At 28.6% G+C, this 13,333-nt stretch overlaps 1 protein-coding gene and 1 long non-coding RNA gene across 2 annotated transcripts in view; one reads left to right on the top strand and one right to left on the bottom strand.

Moving 5' to 3' along the window:
* Nucleotides 1–946, top strand: part of LOC142333298 (exostosin-3-like) — a 234,443-nt gene extending 233,497 nt beyond the window's left edge. The window contains exon 21 of the mRNA XM_075380324.1: nt 568–946. Within this exon, the coding sequence (XP_075236439.1) occupies nt 568–672 (105 nt within the window). The 3' untranslated portion in view covers nt 673–946. The remainder of the gene's footprint in view (nt 1–567) is intronic.
* An 8,600-nt stretch (nt 947–9,546) lies between these two features.
* Nucleotides 9,547–13,333, bottom strand: part of LOC142333301 (uncharacterized) — a 42,182-nt gene continuing 38,395 nt past the window's right edge. The window contains exon 3 of the long non-coding RNA XR_012758583.1: nt 9,547–9,781. This is a non-coding gene — a long non-coding RNA (uncharacterized LOC142333301). The remainder of the gene's footprint in view (nt 9,782–13,333) is intronic.

The following is a 13,333-nucleotide window of genomic DNA, read 5'->3' as shown; positions in this document are numbered from 1 at the left end:
ATAATAGTTTGATAATTACAATATTAGAATTTAAGATAATCTAATCATTCGTGTTTGAAATAACTAAGCTGTTGTTTCACAACAAAGTTTGACAACTAAGCAAGTACTACCATTGTTTATACATTCTGTTGTAGTTAGATTTTTATTAATTTTTTAAACCGTATTGCAATTATTTTTTAATTGTAATTGAGACCGCTTAATTTCAATAATATCTGATCACCGCAACAATAATCAGAATAAATTTTGGCTGGTAGGCATCTATCACAGACCATTTTTCATTATCTCTCCCTAACCATTGTATTACTTGTTTGGTATCTTATCTACGTATCCTGGTCTCAACCAAATGTATTCTCTTAAAAGATTTTTATGTAGTGTCTTGATCAATTTTAGTTTATGATACATACAAAATTCAGAAAGCCTAGTTCCTCTTCATTTCTTTTACCTAGCCTATAATACTCGACTATCTTCCTCGTCTATTACAATATTCCAGTCCCACATATTATTATATTTTGATTTCCAGAATTTCGATACAGTATACTAATTTATTAATTTAAGCTTTTTTTTCAGGTATTTGGATACACACCTTTACTTAATACTCAGTTCAGAGCTGATTCAATATTATTCAAAACTCGAATACCTCATGATAAACAAAAATGTTTTAAATTTATTTAAGAAAGAAAAATAAATTATTTGCATGATTTTTAATAGAGATTATTAACAAATAATTATAATAAATAAATAAGATAATGTTTTTAGTAATCAAAATTGTATTAAGACTGTAAATGCAATTAGTTGTATTAGATTAGTTTTTTATTTTTATTAGAACATTCTGTTTTTGATGGTAAACTACTATTTACTAATCAAATCATCCTCGTGCCGTACTGTCCTGCCATTTTTATTAAATGTAACTATGTAACTAAAATACATAATAATTAGTGTCGGCTTATATGCAATATTTTTATTAATGTGTGTACATTTGGCTTGTTTGTTTATTTGCATTGTCTGCGGTGGTAAAAGATTATGATAGAATGCTTTTATAAGAATTTTGATGTTAGCAAAGAATAATTTAAGTTAGGGAAGAATTGTGTAGTGTAGATATCCTTAATATAAGAAATTCATCTAATCCTAACGTGTTCATTGCTATGCTTTATATTTTCTAGGCTAGATAATCTTTTAATAAATTATGTGTATGTGTATGGGGTGCATGTATGTTTGTGTATATTTGGTTATTTTTACAGAGTAAATTAATATGTAATTTTATGCCTGTATGTGTCTACTGACATGTACAGGCACATACATTTTGCCTTAGGCAGATGTGTACATCAGAAAATTGGTCAACAGGGTCCAGAGTTATAAGACCACATACGGGCCAACATACATATGCACTAATGTCTTGACAAAAATAAAATTTTAGACTTGGAAGCGTCGGAATAAAAACATTTTTTGCAGATTATTTACAATTTATTAAAGTTATATTTTTGTTTTTATCTACTTAAGGCACAAATCTTATAAGACCAATTTTTTAGATTTTTTTACTGATTTGTGTACTTTACTGGATATATCACTGCATCTGGGGAAGTAAAAATAAATAAATTGTATAAATAAATGATTTCGTATGAAAAAGAAAATAACCTTACAGAAAGTGTAACCACACTTGCCATATGCATTTTCTCTTGCAAAACTTCATTTTTTTTTTTTTTTTATAATGCACATAGTAATGTATTACTAAAAACTATAGGGTTAAATTTTTCTTTCAGTCAAAATTATTTAAAAAGTGTTTAAAAAATTAAAGTTGCAATTATAAAAATAAAGATAGGTCATCACGACATATGAAAATAAATCTTGTTCATTTTACATCAACTTAAAAAATTTTAAAAAAATAAATAAATAAAAGTTAAATATGTCTCAATTTTTTTTTTTACTGTACAGTTTATTATATAATAGCCTAATAAAAAACTTCCATAATTTAATCAACACAAATTTCTGTTATAAAAACACAGTATTTGTAATTTGTGCAAAAGAAAATTCAAGTTACCTTGATAACTAAATTTATAACTATGTATTAATTTTTTGAGTTCATACACAAAATTTTCTGTTTTTCTAATATATATATATATATATATATATATATATATATATATATACACTACGAAACATTGTTATCTACACAATGTTCTAAAAGCAGATAAAAATTTTTTTTTTCTGAAATGCAATATAAACTATTAAAAATTTACTGAGACAAAAATGTATATTTATATATTAACAAATATTACCAAGCTTTCTTTTTTTGTTAAAAAAGAATTACATAAAATGTGCATAAAAAATTTATAATATACATAATATTTACAGAAATGTGAAAAATTTGTGAGAGAAAAATGCATGCAACAAAAGTAAATGAACCATTATCATCCAAGTTTTTAGTTATAATTTATTATAACATAAAAATTTATAAATAGTTCAATTTAATGTTTTTACAATTAAAAATATTTAATTGAAAAATGAAGTCATCTGATTGAGAAATAGTTAATATTTGAAAACTCATAGAAAAAAGTACAAAATATACTAGAAAAATACTTCACTATAATGTAATAGAAGTCATTCAGAGTGCCATATTATAACAATAAAGTATTCAGACTTGCTGGCTATTAATAAAGCTAATGCAAACAAAATATATACTAGATTGTTTAGAAACCACATCATCTGAGCATAGCAATGGACATGTCAATTTAAAATAAATAGACGTTTTAAACTGATATAACAGATTAATCAAAATAATAAATAACTGTATAAATCCTAAAGTAGACTTTATTTATTTGAATAAAAAAAAAGCTGAAAAACTGAAAGCTTTCATTTTGCTTTCCTGAAATATATAGGGTTGGCAAGAAAGTAATTTCGGTTTAGTAGTATGAAATAAAACTCAGTTATTTTTATTCAAAGACTGAATTTTAATCATTTATTTATTTTCTATTTTGTCCAATAACCATTTGTCATCTTTCTGGCGAATATCGTGATTCCTGCGTCCATAGAACTTTTGGTGCTATCACAAAAAACTGGACCTAGTGTGATTTCAGGTCATCATCATTAGTGAAAGTTTTTAAAGAGTTTACAGTCAAAGAGTTTTCCAAACTTGTAAATAAATGGTAATCCAATAGTACAAGATCTGGGCCATATGGAGGATAAAAAATCATTTCCTGACCAAACTCCAATATATGTCCAAGAGTTATCAAAACTTTGTGAGATCTTGTTGCTCATGATTCTTTGCAATATGCCAATTCTAGTCGTTTTTCTTTGATTGCTTCCTCCAGTTTCATTAGTTGTTAACAATAAACATCTGAATTGATTGTTTGGTTACTTGGAAGAATCTCAAAATATACAGCAGCTTAATAATCCTCGAATTGACAGCTTGATCCTTTTTCATGCAGTTCAGCTTTTGATTGTGCTGGTTCATCATGATTGTTTTTGATCTTTGTTATCACTTTTCTTCATCAGTAATGATTCGTTGTGTTAAGTGAATTTCTTTCAATTCTGTAAAAACCAAATATTGAGCTTCTTGATGAGTTCAAGACATTTGATGTGATTTTCAATCGTGAGCAAATACTTTAACCCCTCTGCAATCTCTTCCTCAATTATATGATGATTTTATTCAATTAGAGCTTTGATTTCGTCTTCATTGATTTCAGTAGGTTGACCAGAACATCGAACATATTTGAGTGAAAATCTCCAGAACAGAATTCTTTAAACCAATTCTGACACATGTGTTCTGTTATTTAATCATCACCATAGACTACACATGTCTCTTTGTGACTTTAGCAGCTTTCTTCCCTTTATGGATATAAAAAAGTAAAATATATCAAATATGTTAGTTTTTGCATTCCATTTTAAAATTGACCACAAACTATTAAGATGCTAGCAAAATTATGCACTATTTGTTTCTAAAATATGCTAAAAGTGACAGCTATCAAATACCAAAAGAACAAATCATAACACTTATAGAATTACTTCAAAACAAATATAAAGTTTTGTGAAAACCGAAATTACTTTCTTGCCGACTTATGTTGGCAAAAAAGTGGTTAAGTTTTACATTAAGAAGAAAATTACTTAATTTTTTTTTTTTTAGTGGAATTGATGGTTGTAGTTATTGGTAATGACTAAGAAATGCATCCAGCATACTGATTAAATATTCATAACATTATTTAATTTTGTGTTATATGAAAACATTTAAAAGATCAGCTTGCTATTTTTATTTTATATTCCTTTACCTTTCATGATGTTCAGTGAGATGTTCCAGGTGTTCTGGAACCATTTGATTGTACAGTTATGCAGTTTACTACCTTACCCAATTGACCTTTTTAATTCTTTAGTAAACAAAGACTGTTGTTACAGTAAAACAGTAACAGTGGTATAGATTAAATTCTATGAGGAGTGTTCAAGTCAATCCAGGACATTTTTTTACAGGTTTAAAATCTAGTCCTGGGGTGGAGGTAGAATATGTAGTAAGAACTGGCAACTGTGTCCTTTTATTGGTAGGCGGCACTTATTTTGCGCACCAGTCCAAAGACCGTTACTCAATATGGCGGACAACAGTGTGAATATGTACACTGAATAACATGTGGTAATAAAGTTTTTAGTTAAGGAGGGCATAAGATCATATGAAATATACTAAAGATTTATGTCTTCTGTAAATTTACATAATAATGGCAAATAATTACATAATTTACATAATAATGTTAATATATAAAGTATGAAGCGAACACTCAGCTGCAGTGAGATATTTGAATGGTGGAAGTACTTCAAAGATAGCCATACACCTGTTGCTGATGTTCCCGGTTGTGGTGGATCCCAGCCCACTGTAGTAATGACTGCTCTGGCATTCCAAAGAATGCCTGGGAACATTCAGAGCATTGAACAGCTTCTTATTGACATTCTTTGCATATTCTGTCATGAAATTGTAAAGGTGTAAACATTTTCATTAGGAACAGTGACTACAATAATTCATGACCACTTGTTATTCTAAAAAGTGAGTGCACGCTAGGTTCCAAAACAGCTTTCTACTTTTGACCATCACAGAAGAGTGCAGACCCACCACAAAGAAATTTTTAACAATTGCGTGAGCAAGTAAGGAGGTGGAAAGCGTCTTCTTGAACATGGGATTGATTATCCATGTGGATTTTTTACCCCGTGGTGTCACTATCAACATTGAATATTACTGTCGTGTTTTGTATGATCCAAATAAGAATCTATGGAAGAAATGGCCTGGTTTGATTACAAAGGAGGTTCTGTTTCTGCAGGACAATACAAGACCTCATATCGCCATCTCAAAGTATAAACATTTCATGAAAATCGGCTGTAATTATTACCACATCCCCTTATAGTTCGGATTTAGCACCAAATGATTTCCACCTATTTGGATCCCTAAAAGAATTCCTTCGAGGTTAACATTTCCCCAGTGATGAAGTGACACAGGAGCTGCCCTAGAATGGTTGAGTTGTATTGACAGATGTTTCTATGCTGAAGCCTGTCAGGCATTAGTTAAATGCTAGGAAAAATATATATGACTGTAACAGGGGATTATGTGGAAAATGCAGATTCCACAACTTAAAATTTGTTTTTTATGCAAAGCCCAGATTGACTTGAATGTCCTCTTAAAAGGTAGCTAAAAATATATGTGTATCGCATTATTATAAATACCAACAGCATTTAGAATTGTGTAGCAACAATTGTTATAATACATAAAAGTATCTGATGTGCATTATAAATTATGTAAAGTTGTTAAATTTAATTATTATCTGGACTTTTTAGGATGAATGTACAGGTACAAATCGTAGAGCTAAAAAATTATGGTTTTATCCAAAACTATATGAGATACATTACTGTATTTACTCACTTATGATGTGCACCTTTTTTTTTTTTTCTTAAAAATCAACAAAATTTGTGGGTGTGTGTGTGTGGTATGTAGGTATTTCTAAATGAGTATCCAAATCTCTACAATTTTACTACATATTGTGGTATAGTATACCAATATGCAGTAATAACGTAAACAAATCGTAGCATGTATTCTAATTACTTTTGATTTAAAATCCCTGTTTATTTGTCATAAGCGCTTTTGTTTACCTCCACATTTCTGGTTATTATAACATGAGTTATTATTATTCATTATCCTGTTTTTTTGTGTAGTAAACAAAACCTCTCGGCTAAACGTTTAGCAGTATTCATTTTGTTTTAGTCAAGTGAACACAGATTGTGTGTTCTGTTTATATGTGTACTAGTTTTTCTAGTTTGTTCTGGAAAAACTAAGCGAGACAGTAAAAGTGAGTTCTTTAAAACATTTACACTCGTTTACAATTTGCAAAAGATTAAAAGTTATTTGCGTAGCTGAGGAAATCTGTAATCGTGCAGCAGGTTGTTAATATGGTGTTCCAAAATTGTATATAAGAGATTGGAGAAAGAAAACAGAGAAGCTTACTGATAGTCATAAAAGTAGAAGAGAATTTCATGGTAGAATTGAAAAGTTTCCGCAACTAAAATAGAAGTTTGTTTTATTACTTTCAAAACATTGACCACACAAATCACAAGAAACACTTCAAATGCTGAATTTTAAAACAAATCGAAGATTGTTAAATCATTTTGTGAATAGGTATGAACTATCAAAGTATATAATCTAGTATTTAATAACAATTTAATTTGAAGTACATATTTAATGTTTAATTTTTTAGAAATCAATTGAAAATTTTTGTATGTTAATGTGTTTCCGAAAAACTATACTATTACTTTTCAGGTGCACATCATATTGAGTAAATATGGTATATTAATAAATAAATTATCAGTTCCACAGTAAGAAAAAATCATAGAAGTAAAGGACATGATTGAAGACACATCTAGAATAGTTATTTTATTGTGAAAGTACTATGCACAAACTAACTTGCCGATGGATATTGTAAATAATAACATTAATGTTTTGTAAATAATAATAATAAAATTGAGTCTTTTATTATTAACTTATTAAGTTAGCTTAATTATGTTTAGAAAAAGACTTGACTCGAATTTATTAATAAATTTAATTTTTAGTACAAATTTAGTTATGTTGTTTTTTCTATGTAAGTAAGTATGTGTAAGTGTGAGTGTGTGCACATATATATATATATATATATATATATATATGCACTTATTTCTTATATTGTTTTGTTAATAAATGAGTAATAAAAATTCATGTTAAATTTCAGACCACCTGTTAATTACATAAACATAAAGGAAATAAAACCTTTCGGTTCATGTTCAAGAAAGAGGGAGCTAAAATATTATTAGATGTCTAAACTTTTTAAGTTTATTTTATTTTTTACACACAAATTTATTAAAAATAAAACAATTTTTAGTCAATTTTATAAAAAATATATTATTTTAAAATTAAACAATAATATATATTGGAATTGAGGTCAAAACTTTATGCTTACATACTTTATGAACATCCCTCAATAATATTAATGTTTTATATGTGAGAGCAGGAAAATTTTATATCCATATTTATATTACACTGTAAACATTTTTTATTTGCCAAAACTTATTTTTATAGATTACTGTTTAACATTTTTATAAGTTTTTCTTCTTTAGTGCAATATAAGGATAAAATAATTATCAACAAATTAACGATATTAAAAACATTTTATAAGTATATTATAATTCTTTAGTGTAAATGATTGAAGATCAAGTTTTAAATAATGATTTTTTTTTAATTATAAAAAAGCTGAGCTCCGATGAAAGTTAATTCTGAAAAACATTAAGAAGTAACTACAATACAGAGTGGTGTAATGATGTCATGCCTGCCATTTTATGGAATTATTGAAGTTTTAACTTTCCAAAATTGTAAAAATCAATAATTGTTTTATATCAATAAATTTTTGATAATTTTATGGAATTTTATAAAATTATTATAAATAAATTTTTTATTTCCATTAAATTCAGTAGCGTAGTCAGTCGATCTTTGTTGGCCTTAATGCAAAATTTTGTGGCTGTAGCATTTTGAGAAGGATACCATAGTTCACTGAATGAAATGCTATAAATTTTATGTAGTTAACCTTCTGGGGTATTTTTTCCTTAACTATTCATTCTGCGTAAAGGATCAATAAAAATCAAAAATCAAAAGAGGATAGATCTGGAAAATGGGATCACAGGTTTTCTTCTTAAATGTGTGTTTAATACATGATACATGTACTGTAACTTTAGGAAATATTCAATTGCTTTCCATCTGACCATGTCAATGTACAGTGACATTGCAATTTAAAATGAAATATCAATTTCACTTATTGCATACATTACTGAACAGTAACCGATCAGAAGCATCCTGATCCCGTAGGGGAAGACATCCTGTAACCACCCCCAATTTACCTAGCCGTGATTTGCTTTATCTGAGGTCATCTTATAAACCTTGTCATATGACATCTCTGTTGCTTCGACCCAGGATGCCACAAGCGACATTCCCATCAGTGTTAGGATTACTTAAAATAACAAAACATCCTTAGTCGTCGAAGGAACTGAATCACCCACCTATCTGAAAGGTAAAGTGAGAGTTCACACGCAACACAAACACGGAAACACACTAAAACAAAAACATGAAAATAAAACGTAACAAAACAAATCAGAAGCAGTCTCTCTGTGGGATGAACATTTTTTCCTCTTTTCTTGCCCTTATTTTTCTCTTCCTCGAATAAATGCCATAAAGATTGTGACAGTCACCATCCTGATACCACCTCTGGCGTTACGCTTTCTATAGTCATCAAGCCAGTCACTTCTTTTGGGTCTGGGTAAAGTTCAGACCTCTTATTTGCCATAAAATCTAATCTAATCTGCAGCCTCTTAGTACAAACGGTTAGGTTTTACGTTTGTTAAAATTAATTACGAAACTTGTAGGTATTTTTTCGCCAGATTTTGAATTAAATTATTTAATCAAGTTCTAAAATCTTATAGAACCATACAATTATAACTTAGTGACTATGTCATAGGTGAGATTATATTCAATGACCTGGTTATATGCGTTTCAAAATAGTTACTTATCTATGATAAAAAGGTGATCAGTTATCTATGTGCTACTCTGAATAATATTAATAATACATGAAAGTTATTACAATCCATTGTTTCCTGTATTTTTTTTTTGTTAATGATTAAATTTTATTACTACTTACATTAGCAGGTATATAATTCTTTTGTAAAACTGGTTTCAGACTCAGCCCATCATCAGGTACATGATTTTAAAACTAATAAGAAGCTGATCAACTTATTTATCATAAAATAAAGTGATGTACAGAATATATTGCAATTATAAGTTCATCCAATAACATATTGTTTATATCATAGTAGTATTAATAAACATAGTTTATAATTCTATATATTTATTTTATTTTATTTTATATTCTATAGATATTTATATGTAATGTTTATATAATAATATTATATAAGCATTTTTCAAGTGCGGTAGTCATATTGCACTTGAAAAGTATTTTGTCATTATTATTCTAAATGTATACAAAAATAAATAAATAAATAAATAATGTGAGATCTTATTACATACAGATTATTATGTACATATAAAACAGAGCAACTTTTCTTCAATATCTATGGTTTCTAATGGTTTGACCTTTTCTAAAAGTTTAATTTTGGCGGCTATCTGTTCTTCTTTTATCAATATTGTAGCTTTCAACCTTTTTTTTTCTTTCTCCAATTTTTTAATTTCTGTTTGCATTTTCTTTTTAGAGTTCTATTCTGTTCTTCTTGAAAGAATTGTTTCCTTTTTCTAAAAAAAAAATTGTGTAATGATAACAACATTGTCATTTTTAAATAGTTGTACGTACTATAAAAATATTTTAAATCGACTAAAAATATTTATTACTGTGTGTAAAATGATATTAATATATTTTGAATTTATTGCTTGTATTGACATTAATTAAAAAATAATAATAATATTGATAAGTAAGTAAAATAAATTCTCAGATTAATTTCTTTATTTTTCCAAAAACCGATTTCCTTTTCCTATTTTTTAATATCTGATATTTGTTTTTAATAGATGATGAAATTACATTTACTAAATCACATCTTTTTTTGTCTGAAGATAACTCCATGTTTGTGTTGAACATTGTTAATTTGTGAAAAATTTAAGCAACTTTAAGTATAAAAATTCTATTATATTCATTACATTTTTTAAAAACTAATTTAATTTAGCATAAAAACTGTTGACAATAATAGGAATAAAAATAATATTTATTTTTCTGTTTTACTTGGCTAAGATGGTTCAGTTGAGTCAATTTATGCGCTGAAGATAAAATCTTAAAATTTATTAATAATAAAAAAACATAAAAATTTATACATATTATAAACTTATAGCGGAAAAAAAGCAAAGATTTATCTCTATCTGTGATAGAGTGGTAATTAACTCAGCGTCAAATAATGGGCAGGTAGGAGTAGGTTTCGTGATGAACAAGAAGATAGGGAGGAGAGTGGAGTATTTCAAGACACATAGCGATAAAATCATTGTAATAAGGATAAAATCAAAACCTAAACCGACAACAATTGTTAACGTCTATATGCCTACAAGCGCCCATGATGATGATGAGGTAGAATGTGTATACGAAGAGATTGAGTGAAGCAATTAAACACGTAAAAGGAGATGAAAATTTAGTTTCCTCTCGCATTAAACTACTAAATCATCTCCCACATCTTCTCTTGGGAACAGCATGGCAATCTGCTCCCTCGCCTGGTCACTTTTGAGGGCGGGTAAACGTCTAACAAATCGTTTTGTGGTGATCTGATAGGCACGTCCCCAAGGGTCCTCATCAACTCAAAACACAAACCTCGCAACTTATTTGCTTTATCTCATTTTATTTCGTAATTTAATGTTCTTATGTTTGTAACTTACTCACGAACGCAGCATCATCGCCCCTTTTTCCGAGTCGTGGAGTTCGTCGCCTGAAATGCTTAAGTTCTTGCTTCATACGCGCGATTGTGTCCGACCACAAATATGCAGGCTGATACCTCCTGTCACCGGAACTATTTCTTGTATGATGAGATCTTGCATGACTTCAGGTGTTAGTTGTTTCCCGTCCCGTAATCTCCTTGCAGCGTTTATAATTACAGTATTTATCTACCGCTGTGCCAGTCTTTGAGGTTTAAATCGATCTACTGACCAGAGGGAGGGATCGTTTACCTGGAGGAGCGTGGCACGGTGACCGCTGGCTGTCTCACCTTCTAGGACCATCCAGTTATACTGATTATAGACCCCGTAGATGTATAGATGGAATAGCGACACGGATGGCTAGGGTCTGCCTGGCTGCTTACTTCGCTAAGATTTTGGCATCGAGCCCGGGTTAGCTTAGATATTCGTTATTAGGATGAGAATGGATGTGTGAAGAACTCTGTGATGAAGCTGCGGTGTGGGAGGGTCTAGGAATCGACCTCGCTCTCGAAAGCGAACCAGAGCAGAGAGAAATAGGGTATATTTTCATTAGGGACTTATTAAATTTGGGAATTTATTTCTTGATTTTTAAGTAAATTAAGACAGTTTTTAATAACTTGTATTGTAAAATAAAATTGTCGTTGCAATCATTTTTTGTTTTTTTTTTCGTATGAAGACAGTGAAGGAACGAATTTCCAATGTGAATTAAGTTCGATACGATTAAGGTGACGCCACGAGTTTATTCAAGTAAGCAAGAAGTACTATCGGTGAATTGTAAAACTAAAGTGAAAGAGATAATGTACTAAATTTCATTCGTAAAATGTTGGGGTAGTTTTATTTGTGAACAGCAAAGGCTTTTGCAGTGAAAGAATTTTATACTTGTGTTATCTATTGCACTATTGGTATTAATACAAGACTAGTGGTTAAGAGTGTTAAGACTAGCGGTCATACTACATCTTTTGTCAATGAGAGAGAATTCTAGTTTCATTATTCCTTTATCTACCTGTAAATAAATCCTGACGATTACTTTAAATTCTCTTCTGTATGTAATCTTTGTTTATTGATACTTACGATTATCAATAAACAATAATTATAATTTATTTATCATACTTACGATTGTTATTGACTTGGAATATTACTATTATTTACTGTTGTTATTATTATTAGTATTATTCTGATTATTATTGATTGTAGTTGCGTTTACTATGATTAATATTTGTTTATTTACTATTTTTCATTATTGTCGTTCATTATTATTGATTTGTCTTGTTTTACTTATATTTTTAAACCAATATACTTAATTATATAAACATTCAAAATGTCAGTCTCTCAATATCCTGATCGATCCGCGAACATGCGGCAATATTTATATATTATAGGGTGATCTTAAATAATGAAAATTACTTCATTTTACCAAAGTAAGCTATACTAAGTTATAGAAAGAATTTTGGATCTGCATATTTCTTTCTGGGTGTGTTTGAAATTTTTTTACACCACTTTGGATCGGCCATATTGAATCAACTTTTTGTTTTGTAAATTGGAAGGTGGACATGTGATATAAGATTTTAATATAGAGTTTTACGAGAAAAGCGATGGTGAAAACCGTTTCCTGATTTCGTTTTTGAGTTATAAGCAATCAAATTTTCGAAAACGAAAAATCGCGGTAGTAATAAAACGAGGTTAAAACGCCTAATAGTAACTTTTTTATTTCCTATTACCTTCAGAAATTCATCCAATAACAAAATTTAAACAAAACAGATTAAATTTTTGATATTGGATAAATAAAGTTTATTTAAAAGTTTAAACGACTTTAAACTCTTTGTTGTAAACAAAAATGTTTTGTTAAAAAAAGGTTTTTGTTTAAAACAAAGACAAAACAATAACTTTTGAATTAATGCCCCAAACACTAATAATAACAGTTTTCGCATTTAAAAAAAAAAGTTTGATTAAATCTGGAGGATTCAAGATGGCGGGCAAAAATTTCAAACACAACAAAAAGTCATAATTTAGTAATTATTCAAGATGTATTTTTTCAGTTGAATGGATTCAGTTATCTCCTAGTATCCTTGACTTTTGAAAAATGAAGCCCTTTCCTTGTTATCACCCTCTACAAGCTTTGGTAACAAATTTTAAGCATTTATTAATAATTTAACAAAGTTATTGTATTGTAAACCTAAAAAAAATGGTTTCAGACAATAAATTTCAGAATTGTATCTCCAGTAGTTTTCATTATATCTGAAATACAATTGAGAAATTTATTGTCTGAAATCATTTTTTTAGGTTTACAATACAATAACTTTGTTAAATTATTAATAAATGCTTAAAATTTGTTACCAAAGTTTGTAGAGAATTTAATTCTAAAATTAGTAATGTAAATAAAACAAATAAAATTCAAAT

The sequence above is a fragment of the Lycorma delicatula genome, chromosome 12 (genome assembly GCF_047948215.1).
Source record: "Lycorma delicatula isolate Av1 chromosome 12, ASM4794821v1, whole genome shotgun sequence".
In the NCBI taxonomy this organism is placed as follows: Eukaryota; Metazoa; Arthropoda; class Insecta; order Hemiptera; family Fulgoridae; genus Lycorma; species Lycorma delicatula.
The sequence above is the reverse complement of the archived record's forward strand: the minus strand, read 5'-3'. Positions and strand labels throughout refer to the sequence as shown.